Below are 25,894 nucleotides of genomic sequence, written 5' to 3' on the forward strand. Positions count from 1 at the left end.
CAATGCCACTATGCCTGGATGCAACATCATGGAACACTGAAAAGGGGTAACTGTTCATATAGTGTATGTTGTGCCACAGTGTCCAGGCATTGCATCTAGGATGCCTCAAGTTTTAACAATTGTGTATTACGGTCAGCACCCCTTGTAAGCAACTGCAACATGGTCAGTGATCATATTCTTGAACTGTAATTAAAAATATTTAGCAAAAAGAAGATGTTTCTCTATGGGTAAATCTACTTTGCCCATATTCAAGCTGGACCATATGGCACATCTTTGTGATTGTTGCCTTTCCAACATAAAACAAGCCACAGGGACACCAAGCAACTGCAAATAAGTCTGTTATATATTCAGAATGAGTATGGTTAAAAACTGAAACAGCTGGGTTTAAAGTGGACCTGTCACCCAGACACAAAAATCTGTATAATAAAAGTCCTTTTCAAATTAAACATGAAATCCAATTTCTATTTTTTATTAAAGCATTCATGGCCGTTGTAAGCTCATTTAAAAATCCCAGCTGTCAATCAAATATTGTCTGCCCCTCCTCTATGCCATGGGCATAGAGGCGGGGCAGACAATTACTTTCACTTTCCATTCAGCACTTCCTAGATGTCACTGTTCTCCCCGCATTCCCCCGTTCTATTTAACATTTAATTGTGTAGCCAGTGCATGGAAATGGACAGCGGATCTCCCATTCTGATGCACAGACAAGATTTTGAGATGATACAAGGCTTGTCTTAATAACAGTGTCCACAAAATGGCTGCTGCCTGCTTGCTATCATTTTGAATTCCCAGACTGAAGGAAACACGATTCAAATAATTTATATAGTGTAATAAAAGTTAATTTTGCTTGACTAATGTGATAAAATAGGATTTTGAATATTTTTTTTGGGTGACGGGTCCCCTTTAAGTGAGCCATCTTTGTTTTGGACTCTTTTTGGAGTTGTGTGTGTGTATGTAATTACACTGTGTACACATATGTGTAAGGGGTGTATGATGTGAATCTACAAGTTAGTAAAACATAAAAAAAAGTTAAGTGTGTCTTTCTTTGGGGGGTACGGTGAGTGTCCAGTGAGTAGACAGCAGGAGCAGGAATGCCATTATGCAGGATGACTGGCAAAGGGGTGGTCATGCAGGTAGAGGAACAAGACTATAGCAGAAGGTTCATTACCTCTATGTGTTAGCTTTTTAAATCTAGACCTGTTTAAATGTTCTATAGTCTTGCACTGCTGGTCCTTGCATAGCTTAACAAATAAAGTTATACATACATACATAATTGCTAAAAAAAGTCTTTGTACCAATATATAGTATTTAAACATGCTAGGTTGCAACACATATGTGTGGATTAGCAAGTGAGCTATGCCACACTGGCCGTGCATCACCCTTCTACTGAGTTGGATGGCACAGGGCCATTTCTTTATTTAGGGTACATTGCAATCTTTGTGTTCACCGCTTGGTATAAAAATAGCACCTGCCAATGAGCATTTTTAATATTTTAATATTAATAATTATTGACTAGTACAAGGTAAAAAGCTTAAAAAAAAAAAAAAAGGAGGCCCTGCTTCATAGATACTATCTAAAATTTTACAGAATAACAGTTTAAAGGCATTTATGCAATCTTTCCAGACAGCCACTTCCCATTCTCTTGAGTAGCAAACACTGTATGTGGCTACCTTGTTATGTGGCAGCCGGCTTTCCCAAGCAATAATCCTGAATATAACAGAGGCTTCTGTTGGCAAAGAAAGGTGTTATGATCTCTGGTTTTCGTTTAGAGGACCACACAACCAGAAACAACCATATGCATTAAACCTTCACCTTCCTAACCCCTCTCATCTATATCATTCTGATAATTAATTTTGTTCCGTGCTCAAAATTTTACATTAAACAATGGATTTCATTATGGTCCAGTCAGTCCTGATCTGAATGTGGCCATCTACTTTCTACTGTTGCTAGCAGTATAGTATCCATCTATTCTGCTAACAGGCCAGACTGCTAGCTACCCTATCTGTTCATCAATGTATGGCCACCTTAAGGGAGAACTGCTTCTTTGTGAATGAAAGGTGATGTAACCACTTACATTTCCCCATTCAAGAAATATTATTATTTATTAATAATAATAATAAAAATATATATTTAATATGTATTCAATTTTCCTAAACATGAAATACTGTTTCTGGTGCAAAAACGTACTTCATTTTTCATGATTGTATCCCCAAATGTGCCTACTGATAAATCCTTATTTAACAAAGTCCGTAAAGCTATTCCATTTTATATACCTTTTCCCCATAAGTAATGGTGGTATTTCGTCAGACTGGATGGTGTTTAAGTGATAATTCTTTATATTTACAGTAAGAACATATTCATATTCCTTTTTCTTGTTTTATGGTTGAATAATACTTATTCCATGTGACAATAACACATACTCTGCAAATTTAGGGAACAATGTATACTTTGTATATTTTGGTGGGGGTAAGTTAATTTGACAGCTTGAGGGGGGTTCATAGGTTCTGTTACAATGTAGCAAGTTGATAAAATAAATATTAGGGATGCACCGAATCCACTATTTTGAATTAGGCTGAACCCCCGAATCCTTCGCGGAAGATTTGGCCAAATACAAACCAAATCCGAATATGCAAATTTGGGGCGGGAAGGGGGAAACATTTTTACTTGTTTTACCTTGTTTTTGTGACAAAGTCACGTGATGTCCCTCCCCGCCCCTAATTTTCATATGCATATTAGGATTCGGATTAGTTTAAAAAAAGTGAGTTTAGACAAAAAGATAAACTGTTGGAATATAAATTAGGTAGCACTAAACTTTTATTTTTAAGACACAAACCTCCATTTAAATATCCAAATTCCAGGCTGACACCAGAGGAAATACGTTCTTCAGAAAAGGCAATTCTGGTGACTGTTCCCGTCCTGGCTGTGGACAAAGCAATAGTATAGTTGGATATTTTTTTGTATTATCCTGCTTATATGGTTAAAAGTAAATGGACACATTTGTAGCCAGAAGACACTTCATCTAAAATAGCATATCCTTGGTTGGAATGTGTTCTTCGGAGCAGGAAAAATGTATCCTCTGTCTGGAATGATAAATAGCACTCACAGAAAAGTCTCTGGGTTTGCCATATGCCAGGAGATATGCCTGTCTGAATGCAAAATACTGATGGTAAAGTTTGGGGGATGAGAAATCATTTTCTGGTTCCATGGTTTGGGCTAGAGTCCCTGCTTGCATACAATGACATTCTGGACAATTCCATGCTTCATAATTTGTGGAAATAGTTTAAGGTTTACTTCTTCTCTTGTAGACCAATAATGCCCCCTGCACAATTCAGTTTCTGTACAGAATGGGGTTGCTGAAATGGCAGAGGTATGTGGGATGAACTGGAATGCCAAGTGTGAGCAAGGCTTGATTCCCAAAATCAGCATCTAACCCCATCAATGCTGTTTTGGTTGAATGCAAGCAAAACCTACTTATAAAAATCCAAAATCTAGTGGAAATATTTCCCAAATTCGTAGAGGCTGTTACAGACACAGGCTGTGTTACAGACAGGAACAAGTTCACATTTAAAGATTTTGAATGAGGTTTTGGACAGGTGGTCCAAAAGTTGATACTTCTATGCATTCCTTTAAAGCTTCTTAGAGCTCTCCCCATAACCAATTGCATTAGAAAGTGTAATGTAAATATTCGTAAGATTATACCAGAGTAATGAACAAAGAAGGTTTATATAAAACAAATTTATTTTCCTGGTGCACTTAACTTCTCCGTTCTGCAGTTGCCTGATCAAAACCAGGGTCCCTGTAGCTGAAAAAGAACCCTACTTTATAGAAGCCACCAAGAAACAAACAAAATAAATACTTAAACATTTAATAAAATTCCTAATAGTGGGAAATGTCCACTGTAGTTAGGGTCACTTAAATCACACTCCACTCCAAAAAATAAAATTTAGTTTATATCTAAATAAAAATATTTGTTGTGTGGAGTTAGGTCCGTTTCAATTAGGAATGCACCGAATGCACTATTTTGGATTCAGCCGAACCCCCGAATCCTTCGCGAAAGATTCGGCCGAATACCAAACCAAGTCGGAAGGGGTGGGAAGGGAAATTATTTTCCACCCGACTAATTTGCATATGCGAATTCGGTTCGGCTGGGCAGAAGGGTTCGGCTGAATCCGAATCCTGCTGAAATAGGCCGAATCCCGAACCGAATCCTGGATTCGGTGCATCCCTAGTTTTAATGATACAGAGAAATAAATAACCGGAGTGCTGCAGAAGACCCTAGAGCCTCATAAAATTTTCTTGATACTGCCACTGATTTTAAATCTCTGTCATATCATCCAAAGACCCAATATCTTCCCTGCCCCAAATACCCTCTTTTGGCGGGAGACAGAACTTTGCAGCCGCTGACTCTTCAGTTTATTACTACCCTACCCTACAGACGTGGGCAGTAATCCAACTACTTTAAGCTCTTCCTAGTGATTCAAATATACGCATACAAGTTACTTACATGTGACTGGTCCGTGTCTACCCTCGTGGTGGCCCTCCGTCAGCCGGACTCCGCTTCAGGCACAATGACAACGTCCAAAGTAATAGTAGATAGACAGGAGCCGTAATAACCACGGGTAGTTTTAAGATAAAAAAACATCTTTATTTCTAAGCATCTTTAAAAACACAAACAGGCATCCTCCTGGAGCTCTTTAACTAAACCATGACGTGTCTAGTCACCTGATGCGTTTCGTGCCTCTCTTTGGCACTTCATCAGAGGTGGAGTCTAGTCCTAGCTCTCTGCCTTATATAGTGTATACAATTAAAACAATATACCCTTTAAAATTTGCATATTACACTTTAGGTTTATTATCAGGCTGTAACTTTACTATATAATTATGGGAATGTTACTCAAATTTGTACAATAATCGGAATCCAATTTAGGGAGTATTTCTATCCATGTATATTTAATTTAATTCAATTTAATTTAAAGAAAACATGAAACCTCCCGATCACTGTTAAACCCCTGTGGGAGGCGTGTTTTCAATGTAAAGATCCAATATATATATTGGATCTTTACATGACACTAGACACGTCATGGTTTAGTTAAAGAGCTCCAGGAGGATGCCTGTTTGTGTTTTTAAAGATGCTTGGAAATAAAGATGTTTTTTTATCTTAAAACTACCCGTGGTTATTACGGCTCCTGTCTATCTACTATTACTTCCTAGTGAGTCAGGCCACAAAAATAGTCCATGTTCCGAAACAAAAGTGTCATCCCCTAGAAAAGAGATTACATACCAGGGATTTTTAAAAGATTATGTTTTGGGCTTCTGTAGCAGCCCAAGGCAACCGCATCCCTTTAGCAGGGAAAGTCTGTTCCTCCAGATATGCCCCTGTAACTCCCCATCTTCTTATCTGCTGATTCAATGCATATTCTCTGTGCTGCTCTCACTTACTGAGCTTAGGGACTGACTCAAAATATACATTACACATAGAATATAAATGTCACAATGTAAGCCTGATCAGTAATTAATACAGATAATTACTACATGGCAGCACATAAATCAGCACAAATTAGCAAATAGCAAATTTAATAATAAGCCCTGTAGCATCAACGTGTATTCCAGTCCAACCTCAATTACTGCTTAAAGGGATACTGTCATGGGGAAAAAAATTTTTTCAAAATTAATCAGTTAATAGTGCTGCTCCAGCAGAATTCTGCACTGAAATCCATTTCTCAAAAGAGCAAACATATTTTTTTTATATTCAATTTTGAAATCTGACAATTTCCCAGCTGCCCCAAGTCATGTGACTTGTGCTCTGATAAACTTCAATCACTCTACTGCTGTACTGCAAGTTAGAGTGATATCACCCCCTTCCTTTTTCCCCCCAGCAGCCAAACAAAAGAACAATGGGAAGGTAACCAGATAGCAGCTCCCTAACACAAGATAACAGCTGCCTCGTAGATCTAAGAACAACACTCAATAGTAAAAACCCATGTCCCACTGAGACACATTCAGTTACATTGAGAAGGAAAAACAGCAGCCTGCCAGAAAGCATTTCTCTCCTAAAGTGCAGGCACAAGTCACATGACCAGGGGCAGCTGGGAAATTGACAAAATGTCTAGCCTCATGTCAGATTTCTTTTGAGAAATGGATTTCAGTGCAGAATTCTGCTGGAGTAGCACTATTAACGTGCGTTTTGAAAAACATGATCCCTTTAATAATTGTGTCAACCCCTAAGCTTAACTTCTCAACAGCTGTTTAGAGCCCACTGGGGATGCGAGTTTCATAGACACTTTCCAAGATGGTGACCCCCTGTGACAAGTTTGAAGTCCTGGATCATTGCTGCTATTGAGATGCTGAAACTTTAGGCTGGTGCAATAAGTTCAGTATATACAATATGGCATTTTTAGTCATATTAATTTTTAGGGGTTCGTTCTCCTTTCAGTAGTGTTGGTATCCCTTTAACTCAAAAAAGCATACATTTTTCCTTATTAATGTTTCTTTGCAGCTTTTATTTAAGTTTTGTGGAATGACTGGTATGTAGCAAAGAAAAACGACCCTAATTCTTGCATTGCTTCACAGATTGATTAAAGGATTTTAGGACTCTTTCACACTGATACTTCTATAACTTGCAAATTAAATATATTACTATGACCTATGAAATGGGGCTGCAATTGTGATAATGCAGAAAATGTGTAGTATATTGTGGGCCTAATTTGATTGCCTACAAAAATTTGTAGTTTTGCAGTTTAATGCATAAGATTTATATTATTTCATGACTTGGTATTCTGCAACTTGGTGCATTCAAGGAGAACTTCATCTTCCCAAAGACTTTTTACTGTAGATGGTGGTATGATTATTATTACTATTGTTATCCCTCATTTATATGTTATTTTAGACACAATTAAGCATACAGTACATCTATTCTTTTCTTATGATTGCATTTGATACATTTTTTCCCCATGTTTTCTTCCCTTTCTGTTTTAAAGGAACAGTTCAGTGTAAACATATAAACTAGGTAAATAGATGGCCTGTGAAAAACAAAAAATGTTTCTAATAAAGTTAGTTAGCCAAAAATGTAATCTATAAAGGCTGGAGTGACTGGATGTCAACAGAACACAACTTCCTGCCTTTCAGCTCTATAACTCTGAGTTAGTCAGCGACTTGGGGAGGCACATGGCACATAACTGTTCAGTGAGTTTGCAATTGATCCTCAGCATGCAGCAACAGATATGACCCATGTGCCCCCCCCCCAAAAGTCACTGATTGGTCACTGCCTGGTAACAAATCAGTGGAAACCAAGGGAGCTGCAAAGCAGGAAGTAGTGTTGTGGCTATTATGGTTGATATCCAATTATTCCAGCATTTTTGGCTAACTAACTATATTAGAAAATTTTTTGTTTTGCACAGCCTTTTCTATTTACCTAATCTATTTACCCAATTTAAAATTTTTATACTGAACAATTCTTGTAAGTGCCCTCTTTTTGCAGGGAGGGTGAAACGTTTTAAGACACTCCCAAGTGGATGGTGGGAAGTGGTGAGGAATCGTTTGCCTAAAGCAGTAGCATATTGAGTTCTAGCGATAATCATTAGAATACTATCATTATCTAAATATGTTATATACTGTATAACATATTCCACACAGAACTGAGATTATATCTGTCCCAGTAAATCATACAGTCTAATGTCCCTATCACATTCACATGCAGGGGTCCGTTATCAGGAGCCAATTAATCTTCCACCATACCTCCCAACTGTCCCTTTTTCGGAGGGACAGTCCCTCTTTTGAGAGCTCAACCTGCAGTCCATCATTTGTACTGGAAAGTTCCTCTTTTCTCTGCACTGAACAGCCAGAAAAAGAAACAAAGTTTCTAACTTAATTTATCAGAGAGCACAGAACAGCTAACAGGTGCAAATAAGATAATTTGTAACAATTTTGAGACACAAAAATCTGTTTGGATAAGGAGAATTATTTTCAAACTTTCATAACCTGCCAAGTTTTGTAAAATGAACATGGTAATTAGGGGGTGTGGCCACAGAAAGGGGCATGGTCCAAAAAATTTCTCTGCGCTACGTGCGGAAAAAAATTTTGTCCCTCTTTTTACTTCCAAAATGTTGGGAGGTATGCTTCCAGTATGTGTTTGAACAACTCTGTGGAAGCTAATGAAATCAATTTATAAGAACATTTAGATTTTCAATTTCCATTTAAATCTACATGTAGTAGATCGTATACAAAAACCTAATGGATGTATGCTGGATAGGTGTTTGAAAAACCACATAAAATGTACAGTGAATCAATGGTTTTTCAAAACAGCTCCCCTTTATAAATTTTCAGTTATAAATATATCGTCATGCAATTTTCAACATGCAGTTGATTTTAAAATTAAATAATAGATTGTAAACAACATGGGCGGTCTCATTTGCTAAAAAAAATCTAGTAATGCAGTATTATCTTATTAGTATAAGATAATGATGTGCTATTTTTTTGTTTTTTATCATGCTTCCAAAATAATTTTGGTCATTACAGTTTAAGCAACATATACTATAAACCACCTGCCTGCTGGAATAAGCATGATACCTTTTAATAACTCTTTGTTTATCTTTTGATACAAGCAATTCTCAAGTGTACTTTCTATGTGCGTTCAGCTTTTTATTTTTTAGGTGCTTATGGCATGACGGTTGGAATGAAAAAAGTACTTTTGACTTAGCATCTTTTTTTCCTCCTCCCTTCCTTTCCTCTTTGCTAACTGCAGCAGACTGCTATGCCAACAATCTCTATTCTAGATTTGGTATGTTCTGTATTTCTTTCTTTCTAACAGTCTTTTATTCCTCCTTCCTCTCTGTAGTTTCTCTGTAGTAAATGTGTTGTATTTGCATTGTTGCTATGGTGTGTCATTCCTGGGAACAAATTTCACATTTCTTGAAGCATGCTTTGCCTGAAAGTAGTATCAGTAATAGCTAAATGTATATCATCCTTTCCTTCTTTTTTCTGTTCTTTCCATGCAGACTTGTGTCCGTTTCCTGTTACGCACTTACCTGCTTCTGTTTAGTTTCAATGGCTTATGTTTTGTTTGTTAAGACTGTAAAAAACCAACAATGCTTTGTCATTCCACTCTTTTTTTAGGTATCCGTAGTATAAATGGATACATAATTAGCATAATAACCAGAGTTATGTAGATTTTTTTAATGTATATTTGATTTTTACGTGTATATTTGAGATGTGATTGTCAAGAATAAGCTTCTTACATAATGCTTTGCCATAAGTTTGACTTGGCAATGTGGTAATAAAATATTAGTGGATCAAGTTCTATACTTTTGATAGGGGCATTGCGTAGATTCATGACCTTTCCCTTATAATTTTCACTATAAAGTTTCCTATCCATTAACCCATATTTGGCCTGATTGTGAAGGCCCAGTTGTCGGTATCTCTACAACTTGTTGCAAGAATGTTTGTATGAATTGAATATAAGTTACAAAATAATAAAATCAAAAACTATGTCAGCATATCATTGCCTGCATCATAGTAAAAGTTAATTTAATGCCAAGTACAAGATAGTGTAGCCTCTTTTAAGATAAACAGAATCTGTCAGGCTTACAATCAACAGTTACCTGACAAATGCTTGCATCGGTACTTTTTATTTTATTTAATTTTTTTATAGTAAACATTTTTATTGTTTTCTGTTAACAGGGAGGGGGTAGAGAAGATAAAGGGGGGGCTAAGGGGATACAGTGATATCCAGGTAACACATTAATATTCATGTTTCATCTACAGTAATGACATTATACTTGTTATAGCTATATCAAGGTAACGTAAGCAAATGTACATCTAGCCAGGAGTTCCATATATTGGCAAATTTATCCGGGCCTCGTATGTTAGCTTTGTTAATGGAAATATCCGGTTCACATAATCTACCCATTCACCTTTTCTAGGGTGGGCCAGCGCCATCCACCTCATGATTGTTATTTTTTTGGCATTGCACCAGTACTTTTAGTTGATATAGCAGGAAGTACGGCCAGAATCACCCCATGTGCCATTGTTCTTGTAGTAGTAGAGTTGGGGCGGGAGCAGTTTAAAAAAAACCTTTCTTTAACCCTTTCTGTGATCTCTCTGTGACGCGTTTTGCCAGACAACACTCAGGGGCAGATTCATTAAGGGTCGAATTTCGAAGTAAAAAATACTTCGAAATTCGACCCTCGAATTGAAATCCTTCGACTTCGAATATCGAAGTCGAAGGATTTAGCGCTAATTCTGCGATCGATCGATCGAAGGATTTTTCGTTCGATCGAACGATTAAATCCTTCGAATCGAACGATTCGAACGATTTTAATCCAACGATCGAAGGAAAATCCTTCGATCAAAAAAAGGTTAGCAAACCTATGGGGACCTTCCCCATAGGCTAACATTGACTTCGGTAGGTTTTATCTGCCGAAGTAGGGGGTCGAAGTTTTTTTTAAAGGGAAAGTACTTCGACTATCGAATGGTCGAATAGTCGAACAATTTTTACTTCGATTCGTTCGATTTCGTTCGAATTCGAACGAATTTAACCAATTCGATGGTCGAAGTACCCAAAAAATACTTCGAAATTCGAATTTTTTTCATTCGAATCCTTCACTCGAAGTTAGTGAATCTGCCCCCCAGTGTGGCATAGAGAACCCCAGAAACTTTTATGGCACTGCCACATGTCTGTGCCATTTGCTTCATCTCTGTCTTTTCTTTGTTTGCGGTGTATAAATGCTGTTCCTCGCGATTACTGGAGTATTCGATGCTGTTAGAAGAGTATGAGAAGGATATTCAGCATGCTTATTTAGGTGCTCTTGTAGTTTACCAGAATTATCAGATACAAACTGTTTGTTGACCAATGTATTGGTAGCGCTCAGTGTTTTGTGTCATACTACTCTCTGGTTTTAGTTGCAAATATACCATAGGTTGTATGTACCACACAGTGGTGCTTCTTTCCTGGGGGGCTGGTGCCGTACCATGGGGGGCTCGGCCTGAAGGTCAGTTAGTGTAATTTTTGATGAATGCTTGTTTGCTCTCTTAGATACAATTGGAAGCCCACCATAAAGGCCAGGATCATATTTTGGGTTAATACTTTGTTTTCCTAGATATTCTTATTCATGTGGCTGATTTACTGTTTAGTTATGTTACCTTATTATGATATAAAGGGATCCCTGGACAAAGTCTCAGATTTTAAGGGGGCTTAAGTTGTCGGACAACCACAGCCATAGTATCCAGCACACAAAAGGGAATTCTCAACTCATCTTCTGAAACCAAACATTAAAGGATCAATCCTAATAGCATACCTCCCAACATTTTGGAAATAGAAAGAGGGGCAAAAAGATTTACTGGGCAGAGCACCGAGATTTTTTTGGCTATGCCCATTTTTGTGACCACACCCTCTAATTACCATGTTCATTTTACAAAATTTGGCAGGTTATAAAAGTTTGAACACATTTCTGTGGTTTTTAATGTGTTATTACAATTTTGCTAATGAAGGGGAATTGCCCTTTAAGCTGCAAAACACAGTTTCCCCAAGAAACCTGCTTATCTTAAATTGTTACAGAAGTATCTATTCTGGGCTCTTTGCCAAAAGCCAATTAAGTTAGAAACTTTGTATGTTTTTCTGGCTGTTCAGTGCAGGAGATCAAAGAGAAAGTCAGGACATTTCAGTAACAAACCCTGGACTGCGGGTGGAGCTGTCAAAATCGGGACTGTCCTGTGAAAAACGGGTATGTAATAGGTATCAGGGATATACAGGTATTTCTTTGTCAACAATATTATTGCTCTCACAGCTATCCCCGCACCTAAGGTGTGTCCAGTTGCAGAACAGACTACAGATCCCAAATTCTTTCATAAAGCCCTGCCTCTTCGGTAGTGGCCTGGCTGAAACCAAAGTGAAGTAAGTCAACAGAGCTCATGAATAAAAGTAAATAAAAACACAAGGCACACAAACACAGTGTAAGGGCTTGTTAATGGTTCTATGATAGTTACAAATTTTCATTAAGCCTCTTTCTATATAATCAAAAACAAAAATTATATTAATGCAGTATAGGGAAAGTCGCCGTTAAGTTAACAGTGCAAAACATTCGTTTTGATGCAAAATCTACTGCATATTGATGGTATTTAGGAAGGTAAAGTGGCCATAGATGTTATGATTTATTGATCATTTTATGTGCAATTCAACAAATCCATAAAAATATTGTCAAGTCAGTGGACACTGAACGATTTTTTGTCCAACATCAGTCAGGAAATCAGTTGGTCAGGTTAAAAAAATTTCTTCGTTAACAGTGAAATTTATCCATTGTCCCAGTTGTTTGCAAGACTAAGCAGGCAGCTACCCACAGTTTCCTAGCTGCAACAAGACGATATAGCTTGAAATAGTCTTTTGTTGATGGGCAAATTGTGCATTTAAATGATCGTTTCAGGTCCTATGATAACTCTTTTAAAAATCTTAACATCTATGGCCACCTGTAGTTGCATCAATACATGTCTCTTTGCAACTTATAGTAAGAGACAATGCTGTCCTTCTACTTGTTGTGATAAATTATGGGCAAGTGCCTACATGTACACAGAAGGACCCTGGAGGTACTGGCAGTCTGGACCTGGTCCCTTAGCTGGTTACAGCAATAGCAACAGTTTATTTGAAGCAATGAGTTGGGTGTTAATGCCATTTTAATGATAGTTACCTCTGCATAAAACTTAACTTAGCATTTCACATTTTACAAATCCTTCCAGGGTAAAATATAATTGTCCAAATCCTTTTTCCCTGCATGTGAAATGCATTGTCTCTTCACTGAACAGAGTCTTTCAAAAGCCAAACACATTCTAATGAATTAACATAGGTATTGCGTTAAATAAATGTGTCAATATGATAAAATTCTTCAAAAACAGTATATTTTGACAAATTTGAAAAAGATTGAATTCTTCAGGCTTACCCTGTTCTTTATTTCATAAAGCAGCCCTTTTAACTCAAGACAGTTTATGAATTCAGCATGTGTTTCTGTATCTGAATATATTTTGTATGAAGATTTAGTAACAAGGGGGTGGCATTCAGATTCAGTGCCGAATTGCCCCTTGAAATACAAGTCAGATGACTCATGGGTACAACCAGGTAGAGTAAAATTCAATAAATCCGCTTTAAACGTGTTTAAATGCACAAGAAACCATTAATAATAATTAAATCCTACGTATCTATTATCCTTTTATTAAAGTTATGGATTTATTCTGTAATAGCAAAAAAATCAACACAACACGTTTGTTTTGTTTTTTAACCACTTGGCGGCATTAGTTGTTAGGTCCTTCATACTGTTAAAAACCCCTATTGATTCAAAAGTCACTGATGTCCTAAAATACAAATTGTCTTGTAAAATTACTTTGATCTGTCTTTTGGGATCATTAAATCATAAAATGAGCATTGGCATAAGAGACAATGTTTTAAGTGGCTATATCAAGTTCTTTTGCAGTTTCTGACTCTCATGTGCTCTCAGGTTTGTGAATATAGACATATGTAGGATTCCTTGTGGAAATGATTTGCTCAGATACAATCCCTAGAGGAATGTCAGTGACGTGTGTTTGTGAAGATATTAAATAGGAACCTCTAAAGCTTTCTTAAATGTTTTCTAAAGGGACCCAACTTAAAGGGGTTGTTCTCCTTTGAATTAACTTTTAGCAGAATGCAGAGTGACATTCTGAGACAATTTGCAATTGGTCTTAAATTTTTTTATTTCTTGAAATATTTCACTTCTTCAGCTGCTCTGTAGTTTGGAATTTCAGCAGCTTACTGTTTGGTAGAGATCAGTTTTAACCTAACAACCAGGCACTGGATTAAATAAGAGACTGGAAAATGAAAAGGAGATCTCCTGCATATAGAGATACAGTAAGTAATAAAAAGTTTAAATACCAATAAAATTGTAGCCTCAGAGCTGAAGGGGTCAGTGACCAATACATAAGTTGCTAAAAATAGGACATTCTATTACAAAGGAAATGTTAATTTACAGGTGAACTATCCTTTTAAGACTGCAAAATGATTTAGGATGAAATATTTACCTTATTATAATTACTTTTGCCGATTGTAGCAGGTCATTTGCTCCAATATCTAAACAGCATAAGTGCCAGTTTTTGATCAATAGGTTAATATCACTGTTTTAAAGTGATGTAAAAATAATACAGCACAGTTTCAACTTCCAAGAAAGTAATTAGGATATTAAGTGATGCCAATAAACGTCTGTGGCCTTCCGCTTCTATAAATTATATAAGCTCTTTGTGACATGGCCCTGTTTACCTCTTGTATCTGTTATTGTTTTTTGGATGTAATGTTTATGTTCATTGTATACATGTATTTATTGTACAGAGCTGCAGAATTTATTGGTGCTTTATATAAATATGTTTCAATAATAATATTTATATATTTAATTTATGTAGCAAACTAGTAAATTGAATAACTTAAAAAAAAAAAAAAGCACAAGCTGAACACGCCTTATTTTGATCATTGGGAAGCATTACTTTATAACACCATTGTGAATTTTAAAGTTGCAGAAAAACTTGCAATCCAAGGTCCTTGGATGCACACATTCACACTAAGCCACCAGACAGGGGGAAATGCGCTGTTTCCATGAGAGTTCTAGTATGATTCTCTAAGGGCAACTGCAAGGACAATATCAGTGGCCAAATAAACAGTTCCAAAGTGCCTGCAACTGCTCGCTTTGCCTTGCATTTCAATTTCAATTTCTTCCATGTCCTTGTCACCTTCGATGGCTCCCAGGAAACATGGCCAGTTTTATTATTATTATTATTATATTATTAACATGTATTTATACAGTGCCATATTCTACAGCACTGTACAATAGAAACGTAAGGTAAGAAAAGGTAATCATTGTTTTTAACAGCTTTATTGCTGTAGACCCAAAGCTGTTATGAATATATTTCTCATTTAGTACTGTTAACTTTAAGAAATAAATACTATAGATCTTTGTTATTACTTTATATTTGTTACTTTTGTCTTGCCAATTTGGTTTGCTTAACCCACAAATGTAATGAGTAAATTATGTAGTTAAAGTAACATAAAGTCTTGCTTGGAAAGCATCACACAATGTATAATGATTTTTACACCTCCCGTTATAGATGCACAACAGATGAAATGAGATGTAAATGATGCTTCTGTCCAACTACAAGTAACAATAGGCTTCAAGGTGGGAAGGAAACTAGATAACAGTCTAGAGCACATAAAGTGTATCATTAAAATGTTAAATGCAGCAATCTGGGAAAATCAACAAAACAAATCTAGAGCAGGCACTGGCATGAACTGCTCTCAAAAGGCACCTGTACTTTTAAGAGATTATATGTATAGGAAAATATAAATATATTTGTGTCTAAAATGTTTGAAAGCATTTGAAGTAGCTATAGCATAGACAAATGTTTCCATAATTGTCTAAAGGCAGATATCTATTAGTTACAGGATGAAGAGCGGAGACGACAACAGCATTTGGAAGAGGTGCGCAAACGGGAGGCAGAAGATCGCCTTAGGCAGGAAGAAGAACATCGTCATCAAGAGGAGGAACGGGCAAGGAGAGAGGCTGAAGAAAAGGTTGGAGTCAAATATTTTTGTAATCAAATCATTAAGAGTTTGGAAGTGCAAAAAAATGTCAAGTATAGCTGCAAAACAGAGTAATGAATTAAGGCAACAGGAAAGTCCGCTTTTAATACTTTATTTTTTGGCATTTTAGCTCCATTCATGCATGAATGAAAATGTGATGATTATGCAGAGCTCAACAAAGTTACAGTACCCACACACTAATTCTTTACCTTTATATCCGTTAGTTGTTACAAAAAATTCTAAAGTTTGCCATTTTTTTCTCTGACACAGGACTAAGTTTTATTATCTGGAATGCTAAGGACAATGTTTTTTTTCTCGTAATTTGGATTAGTATACCTTAAAATGTTTCTTTTAAAATTAATAGGTTATTAGTGCTGCTCCAGCAGAATTCTGCACTGAAATCTGTTTCTCAAAAGAGCAAACCGATTTTTTCATATTTAATTTTGAAATCTGACATATGGCTAGACATATTGTCAGTTTCCCAGCTGCCCCAGTCATGTGACTAGTGCTCAGTCACTCTTTACGGCTGCACTGCAAATTGGAGTGATATCACCCCCCTCCCTTCCCCGCACCCCATCAGCAGAACAATGAGAACGTAACCAGATAACCGCTCCCTGACACAAGATAACAGCTACCTGGTAGATCTAAGAATAGCACTCAATAGTAATATCCAAGTCCCACTGCAACACATTCAGTTACATTGAGTAGGTTAAGAGAAACAATAGCCTGCCAAAAGGTAGTTCCATCCTAAAGTGCTGGCTCTTTCTGAAAGCACATGACTAGGCAAAATGACCAGAGACAGCTGCCTACACACCTATATTACAATTTAAACAAATACACTTGCTGGTTCAGGAATTAAATTTCATATTGTAGAGTGAATTATTTGCAGTGTAAACAGTGTTATTTTTGAAATAAAAACTATAAAAATATAAATAATAATAATATAAAAAATATTTAGCATTAAATATACCCAGTAGGATTGTTTTGCTACCAATAAACAACTTAGTTATGGCAAAATACAAGGGGTACTGTTTTACTATTACAGAGAAAGAAGGAAATAATTTAAAGAAAATGTAAAAAAAAAAGGATACTAGAAGAAAAAGCCTTCCTTAATTCTGAGCTTTTGGTTATCTGGTTTGTAGATAATACATTTTACCTGTAATATACATAGCCATGTAAATAAAATAATTCAGGCACAGCAAGGTCTTTGTCAGTAGGCCTCAAAATCGATATGAAGTAGTTAAGGAGATTCGACACTGGGAATAAAACCCATAAATCACAGTACAGTAGTTTTAACCATTTGATCTGTTATATTTTTGGATAGAATAAAATAATTTGCTAATGAAATCTGCATACAACTGCCTGCATACTATGTGCACATTGGCATCTGGCAATGTTAAGCCAGCCTATAACTTATATTACCACTAGCTGTGCTTAGAAGTGTATATTTCAGATATGGGATCTATTATCTGAAAACCCATTGTCCTGAAAGCTCTGAAATAGGGCTATTGCTCTATTTTAACAAACTCTTGATCTCCATTTTGTTAAAAAATAATTTAGCATTTTGATGGCAGAGCAATTAGATTTTTTTGTGAATATTTAAGAGATTAAGGAATTCTGCTAAAAATTAAAATGAAGAAGGGAACTTGTATTTCAATACATCAAGGTGGAAATATCTGCTTTTTTATATAAGCTGAAATGCTAATAAGCTGGTCATATGGGGGTGAGGGGAGGGCTGAATGTGATCTGTTGAATGTTATATATATGTGAAGTGCATTGTACACCTGCAACACTTCTTTGGCACATTGATACCAGCTGTCAGTAGTGACAGCGTTCGGAAATCCCTCAATCCTGATAGTTCTAGGACTTTGGGTTCCGATATTTTTAAAAATGTAATCTTTTTAAGAAAAAAATCTCCCCAGCATCCATCGTCTATCTAGTGGCAGAGCTCTTGGAGGTGAGGGTTAACCAGCTCATCATTGCACGGGTGAAAGTGACATCACGTGGAAGTGTCGCCACATTTGTGTAGTTCACTGGGATGGGGAGATACTTCAGTCCGGTGCCTAATTATTTATTAAATTATTTATAATTAAATTATTATATAAATTATCTGTTGGTTATGTATTTATCTGAATGTAAAGATTTCCTGTAAAAAGTGTTGGTAAGCATTCGCTTTAACTTCTGTTCCTAATGCAATATATTTGTGAGCATCAGTAAAAAGATCAGGGAAAAGATCAGTAATAATTGTTTGTGACTTCTTGCCTTTGTTTTGCTCTACAGCAGAGGATTGACCCCCTTCAAACTGTCCAAACTGAAATAGTAAAAAATCACAACTGCTATTTTGAAAACTCGGTGTATATTCACAGTGACTTTTATGTTTGTAGAGGATAACTTTTTATTTTTTTTGGCAGAGGAGACAGGAAGAAGAGTACTACACTCGCTTGGAAGCTGAAAGGCGCAGAATTCATGAAGAAGCAGACCGGCGATTGCTAGAGCCCGAAGAGCCTGGTCTGTACAGACCTCCACTCCCACGGGAATATGAGCTTTCTTCCCCAACCCTCCTACCTAATCCTCCGCCTCCCCCTCCTCAACGTAACACCTCTTACCTCAAAACACAAGCCCTCTCCCCAGACACAGTTTACACTGCCAAGTTTGTTACATACACTGATGATGAGGAAGACACAAATCTATCAGGTCAGGATAAGTACTCCAGCATGAGAAAATCTTATGGTGACCTCCCTCCAGCAGCTCATAAACCACAGCTGCCTGCTGCACGGCTGCCTCGTCCTGTGTCCGATGGCATCTTTCTTTCCGGGTCATTTCAGCCCCCTTCAGCCAATGCCAACAGTACTGTTTCCAAAACGGGTCCACCTATAGCAAATAAACCAAGTTTCCTCCATTACAGCAGCTCCAAAGGTACAGTTCATTCTGTGTGTAGTTGGGCGTCCGTCCACGAATAAACAGTCTATAGAATTTAATCTTTTGTCCCCACTTTTTGCAGTTCTATTCCTTTCATTATTCTTGTAATCCCAATGAAAATCTACCTTAATCATTAATTTGGATGAAATCTTCCTTTTTATGATGGCACTTTTTTTCTATATTTCATTTTTCTTTTTAATTCTAGTAATACACTTCGATATATTTCCTAATTCAACAAATGAAGTACTGTTGGTTTTGGCTTTCATGCTTTGCTTCTTCACATATTCATTTAGACTATATGTTTTTTGCATGTTTTTTCAACTATTTATGTGACTGAAATGACCATATGTGCCAGAATAATTATGACCGATAAGATCAAGTCAATCCAAAAAAGTGTTATTGTCATATGTACAGAGTGCAGCGTACACAGTACAATGAAATTCTTAGATAACAGCATGCTTAATGTATACACTATCTCCATTGTATATTTAGCAAGGTCTTGTTTCCATGCTTGGTAGGGGATAGAGAAAGAAGACATTTATAAGAAATGTCTTCAATGCTTCACAATTAATTTTGTTGCATAATGAATTTTATAACTGCTTCTCGCCCAATTTCTGGGCCACAAGGCTTATTGTTTTATTTCATGTGATTGTACTGTGAAGAATCATCGATTTTAAACGTTAGTGCTGAGATGTGTGGGAAAAAAACAGAAAAAATAGTAGCAATAGTAAGTATATAAAGCCTGGAGGAATGCTCCTTTTAATGGCAAATTGAAAAGGAGTCGAGAGGTTTGTAATAAGGATGTGGAAAATCTTTGGAATGGGTGGCAGTGAAAAGGATAGTGGTGGGACTTTGTAGTGGCGGAAAAGGCAGGACTCCTCCTCAAAAAGCAGAGTTTATTAGCTGGTGTACAATATTTTATGTGTTAGTGTTTATAACCCTCCAGTATTTAAGCTTGCCACCTAGCCAGTTATAACAATGCATAATGCAAATGTTATTAATAGGGTAAAAAGCCCATTATTTGTTTCAAGAAAAGGCAACTGTACCAACATTTTACAGTGTCATTCACCTGATGTAGTCTTTATTCAGTAATACAGCGGGGCAACTGAGAAGTCTGTCAACTTTTTTACTCGGGACAAAACATGACCGTTCTCTGGCGATACATCAGCATCAAGTCCTTGACAAATCAAAGCAGCCAGACTTCAATGGAGGGCCACACAAGGGAGGGGGGCACATGCCTTTTGATAGATGTCTCCTTATAAGATAAATAGAAACCTAGAGTACCTAGAGTATTGTTATTTGAATGATATTCTTTATACTACATAAGGGTGTCACCTGTTGTCAAAGGAAAGAGAGCACTCACAATTTCGCTGCTGATGCTCTAAAGGCCCCCATACACGGGCTGATAAAAGCTGCTGACAGACCAAGTCGGCAGCTTATCGGCCCGTGTGTAGAGCCCCCCAACAGGCTTTCCCGATCGATATCTGGCCGAAAGTAGGCCAGATGCTGATGGGGCAGGTTAGAAAATCCCGTCCGATCGCGGGCGCATCTTTTAGTTGATGCGGTCCCACGTTCCGACCACCCGTTTAGCCTCCGCTCTGATGGATCATCCCGATATTGCCCTCTTCAATGTGGGCATATTGGGGAGAGATCCGCTCGTTTGGCGACATCTCCAAACGAGCGGATCTCTATGCCTATGGCCAGCTTAAGGATGACTCTGAACAACTGGTTACACCAAGTGCACTGTTGCCGTTAAAGGCCACTTTGTTTATGTACAATGAATATTGAGAGGAGAATGTATAATTATTTTGCTTATACTTTTTATCCTCGGCTTCTGTCATGGTATTACTGACCCGGCTTGCCATTTTATTCTTACTAAACCACCATTATCTTAAATATTTCACCTTTTAAAATGAAATATTTCCAGTAAGGTAATAAAATATAAATCATAATTGAAACCAATCATTTATTGTTTGTATTGTCAGGACCAAATTCTTATTCTGGATCATCTGGTGCAGCAGTTCCTAGTAATGAAGTTTATAAAGGTCCAAGGGATATGCGACTAAAAAGGTAAGGCATGCACTGTAGATCTTTCTTTTGGGGATGGGGGGCAGTCTGTTTAAAATTCCACACACATGTTAAAAATAATTAACAGTGTTTTATTTCATGAAGTGAAGTCCTAAATATAGATATATATATATATATATATATATATATATATATATATATAGATATATATAGATATATATAGATATATATAGATATATATAGATATATAGATATATAGATATCTATAGATACATCCAACCAACCTGGTGCACTCACAATCCTCACATATCAAATGCCCGGGTGCAGATTAATGGTATACATACAATATAGTCAAAAAAGACCGCACACCAAGGACTTTGAGTGAACAAAAAAGTGGTATATTTCAACGTTTCGTTTTGGGTGTATCCTAATTCAAGTAGCAAAATGTTTTTCGATCAACCAGTAGTTAATTTCACGTAACCAAAACTCTAGGTTTTTCAAATGTGCTGAGTAATAATGTGGTTAGTAATAATTCTACTTTATGGAGGCCCTCTTCAAGTTCTACTATACTATTGCATTAGGATACCTCTCATGTCAACTGTTCTACTGTCTCTACTATAGCACTTGCCCTATATAGCCAAACCTTATGATGGCCTACACTTGTCTCAAATAACCTACTTTGTGTTACATTTCCATTTTTACTTTTGTTATCTTGCAGCCAAGATGGAGAAGCTTATGGCCCTGGTGGAGCCCCAGAGAGCCTGACCTTTAAGGAGCGCCAGCGTCTCTTCTCTCATGGCCAGGATGTGTCTAACAAAGTAAAGGCTTCCAGAAAATTAATGGAACTGGAAAATGAGTTAAATACAAAATGATCTTGGACATCTACTGATAAGGCACCATTTAAAGTACCTTTGAAACAATTTCTAATCAAGGCACTTTGGTGGAAAACATTAAATATATATATATATATATTTAAGATTGAGGTAATCTACAAATATAGAAACACCATTGCTAAAGCAATTATCTTTACACTAAACATAGTTTTTTTGTTTTTTTACAAATGAAACACTAATGTACATTTTTTTAATTATATCAATCTCTTGAAACCAATTCAAGTATGGGGAACACAAAATAATTACTGATATTTTTTTTTTTAACTGGTGTTCAAAGCAATCAACACAAATATTGTTCCCCTGTGTTTTTGTGTCTACTGAAGTTAAAACTGGCTAGGCTGCATTATCCTTCTTATAAAATGCATCTTATTTGATTGCACATTATAATGTGCACTACCTTTTAACTGTGTGTGTGAGCGTGTGCGTGCGTGCGTGCTTGGGTTCGAGTGTGCGTTCCATATCTGTAAAATGACATTTTTGAGTACCTCTTTACCAAACTTGATACCTTACTGAAGAAGAGTGGGAGAAGCTTTAAGGTCTCTGTTGCACAATGCTATAATATATAAATTGGTTCTCCACATATTAAGTATTATGGTTTTGTAATAGAAAAATAGAAATTTTATAAATAAAGTATCTTTTCTGCAAATTTAAACTCTTTCTTGAAAGCGATTTTGTTTCTGGACTTTTCTATTTAGGACAGGATGGTATATACAGCCATATCCAATACAAAATATGGGATTTTGCCAAAGCCAAGGTGCCGGTTTAGCCTGATCCCATGAGTTGCTTGCATTGTTCAGATAACATGGTCCACAGACACAATTGACCACTCCATTGAGGATGTGTTACTTCATGGGTTCCCTTAACATGTTGTGCCCACACACATAACTGACCTGTGGCAGTAAATCCAATACTAATGCCATCAATTATATTTTGTGTTTTATCATGCCAGTGGGGCCATTTCCAAACAAACTGACTTACAACACTTTCACCATAACTGATGTGCACTGACCTAAATCGAAGCGAAAGTTACAATACATGTTACTTTGCAGGCCTCTGTAATCTGCTAGGGTAAAACACTGTATTGTGTGTGTTCAACTTTAAATTAAACTTTAATATGATGTGGAACGTGATATTCTGAGACAATTTGCAATTGGTTTTAACTGTTTATAATTTTAATTGTTTTTTTAAGTTATTTAGCTGTTTATTCAGCAACTCCACAGTTTGCAATGTGATCCAAATTACCCTAGCAACCATGCATTAATTTGAATGAGAGACTGGGCTATAAATAGGCAAGGGCTTGAATAGAAAGATGAATAATGAAAAGTAGCAATAACAACATATTCATAGCCTTATAAAGCATTTGTTTTATAGTTGCCCCCATTTGAAAGCTGGAAAGAGTCAGAAGGCAAATAATTCAAAAACCATAAGCCATTCTATAACATACTAAAAGTTATATTATGTTTGTTAAAGGCTAAAAGTTAAAGGTGTACCAATTTTGTACTCTGCACAATGCACTTAATGTTTGTAAAGGAGCCTTTACAGCTGTATTTTCTGTATGTTATTTTATCCTGGGAAACCTGCACAGCATGGATGAGGGCTGCCTTTATTCCTGACTCTGTTGCCTTTTCCCAGACATGCCCCTATTATACAAAGGTACCTTTTCAGTTGTGTATCGGACCATTCAAAGTCTTTGAGCAGGTCAGGGTGACAGGTTGGGCAGTTCTCATTATTGTATAGATGTGTTATACAGGTGTATGGGGCTAGAATAACAAAGTATAATTATTAAATGTATGTGCTTGTAGGATAATTCAACTTTGAAAGCACCATAATGTTATTTTTCTAACTACAATAAAAAGTTTTAAATGATAACCGTTTTGTTTTCCAAAGTCTACTATCCGATGCCTCTGTATTATCATATGCATTATAAGGATTGTGTTGAGGTACCCTGCTAAAAGCCAAGGGGCTAACTTTTATTTTGAATAGAGACTTACCACTGTATGTAATAAAATGGACATAGGTTGCTGAGGTGCAGTGACCCATAGCAACCAACATGTTAAACAGGTGAAGTTAGTAAATGATCTCTACTGTAGGTGATTAGTCCTATAGCAAACTTTACACCTTTATTACATAACCCTCTTTTAGTATTGCAGATGTGCAGATGGGAATACACTTCTAAAAGTAAGTTTTTGCCCTTTATTATTAAGATAAAGGGTTATTTATGAATAGGGCCAGTCATGCAAATCTCTGCAATCGTACAATCTGAGCACCCACGCACGGTCGTGTTACCACTAACACCTCTATGGAAGTTGGTTGTTAAAGGGTGCCATAGGCTGCAAATCTAACCAAGAACATTTTGACTAATGCAGACGAATAGATGCACAATGACAGTAGTGTACCCTAAAGTTCAGCACCTGCCAATATGGCAGAGAACAATGTCTAGTACAGTACTGTCCAACTGGTGGCCCGTGAACCCCCCCCCGCTCTTGTGTGAAATGAAAGTCTGCCTGCTGTGACTGCAGTTGTTCACGCCTGCAACACCTCTATTGATGCCCTAGTATTAACTGTTTATCTTAGAGTGATTTTGCTGTATTCTGCCTTTCCTATGCTCCCTGTAGGTGCCATACTCTGCCTGCCCTATGCTTCCTGTTAGTGATATGCAGGCCGGCTGACCCGACACCCCACTTTGCGGGTCCGGGTCGAGCTCTTCCTCCTGATCTCCCCAGTGTCACCTTCGACTTCCAACTTTATAGCCGGGCACCTGCTTGCCCCTGCCCTTTTGTGATGTCATCGGCGGCGCAGGTCTATAAAGGGGAGTAGGGCGCGGAGGGAGGGAGGGCGGGTCGCTACTCCCTGTGTGTGCCATATTTTGCCTGCCGTATGCTCCCTGTGTGTGCCATACTCTGCCTGCCCTATGCTCCCTGTGTGCGCCATACTCTGCCTGCCCTATGCTCCCTGTGTGCCATACTCTGCCTGCCCTACATTATCCCCAGGGAAAGAGGAGGCATATGGATCTAAGGGTATGTTTTTAATATGACTTACATTTTTCATAAATTAATAATGAGTGATATCCCTGCAGTGAGCACCAACCATTTGGTTTTATGGTGTGCTACCACCATTAATGTGGATATGATCTTACAAGTTCTTGTGATAACATGGGTGTGGTGTAAAACAGGGTGTGACCAACACTGGCTTCCATTATTGGCCCTCCACCACATTGGACAGCACTGTTCGTACATAGCAAATAAAAAATATTAAGCTAGATATTCCACCACCTCACTGCTTTTTCAAAAGTGAAAGACTGTGATGGAATACTGAGGTAATTGTTCTTATAGCACCAGATGGTTATGGAATTTGTCTGTTAGTAGGAACAGCATACACGTCGGTCTTGATACCATACATAAGAAGTGGCCTCTCAATGTATTTTGCACAAGCCACAACACTTCCAAGAGATTTAAACTCACTTTAACGTTTTTCACTTTACCTTTTGCACAAAAAAAAACAACAAAACTTAGCAAGCACTAGAAATTACTACTGTGTTGCACCTTTACTCTTAAAAACAAAAAGATATTGTCTAGTATTTGTACCTTCTAGAACCTGCACAGCTAAACATCCACTAGCGCTCGCTGCAAATCATAAGATCTGAATCTGAAAACCTTCCTTATGGGGCTAAAAATACAGAGATAAGAGCAGGGCCTTGTACACATGTAGGTTCTTTTTTGAGACCCAAATCTAAAAATGTAACTGTTGATGGATATTCATTATACATTTACAGCTGCTGATCATTAATAGGACATATCCAGCAGCATATTTTCTTTATCTCACTATACTCTTTGACCCTTTATTATGGGATTAATGTCCAGCATGATTGCAATGAAATGAACCAACTGCAAATGCAATACAAATGCAGAATCTTACTGGAATTTAATTATCTATTTTCAGAGTATAGAAATAGATAATCCCAATGCTCAAAGCACTCACGTTTAGAAGTCAATGTTTGCCTGGGTGCGTGCCATTGATAGTGTGCACAATCCTCCCAAGTAGAAGCCGCACTCACAGGTCTTATAAATGTATAGTTTCTTTATTAGACATATGCTAACGTTTCGGCTGTTGGGAGGTCTGTCTATCTATATATATATATATATATATATATATATATATATATATATATATATATATATATATATATATATCTCTCTAAATGTTCAAAAGAACCAGCATTCCCATATAAAAAAAAAAGTCACATGACCAGGGGCAGCTGGGAAATTGACAAAATGTCTAGCCCCATGTCAGATTTCAAAATTGAATATAAAAAAATCTGTTTGCTCTTTTGAGAAATGAATTTCAGTGCAGAATTCTGCCGGAGCAGCACTATTAACTGATTCATTTTGAAAAAAAAATTTTTTCCCATGACAGTATCCCTTTAAAGAACAGACAAGGGACAAAGGTAGCGATGACACCATCCTAGCAGGCAATGA

General features: G+C 37.0%; 1 protein-coding gene across 16 annotated transcripts in view; it reads left to right on the plus strand.

Moving 5' to 3' along the window:
• The window catches only part of afdn.L (afadin, adherens junction formation factor L homeolog), a 97,323-nt gene extending 75,252 nt beyond the window's left edge, over positions 1-22,071 (plus strand). For 4 of the 16 annotated variants that reach the window (XM_041562300.1, XM_041562294.1, XM_041562301.1 and 1 more), the window contains 4 exons: positions 15,436-15,570; positions 17,991-18,273; positions 20,484-20,568; positions 21,245-22,071. In XM_041562300.1, coding sequence (XP_041418234.1) covers positions 15,436-15,570; positions 17,991-18,273; positions 20,484-20,568; positions 21,245-21,398 — 657 coding nt within the window. In that variant the 3' untranslated portion in view covers positions 21,399-22,071. 16 annotated transcript variants of the gene reach the window in all.
• Positions 22,072-25,894: the final 3,823 nt, after the last annotated feature.

Source organism: Xenopus laevis, chromosome 5L, assembly GCF_017654675.1.
Source record: "Xenopus laevis strain J_2021 chromosome 5L, Xenopus_laevis_v10.1, whole genome shotgun sequence".
Lineage (NCBI taxonomy): Eukaryota > Metazoa > Chordata > Amphibia > Anura > Pipidae > Xenopus > Xenopus laevis.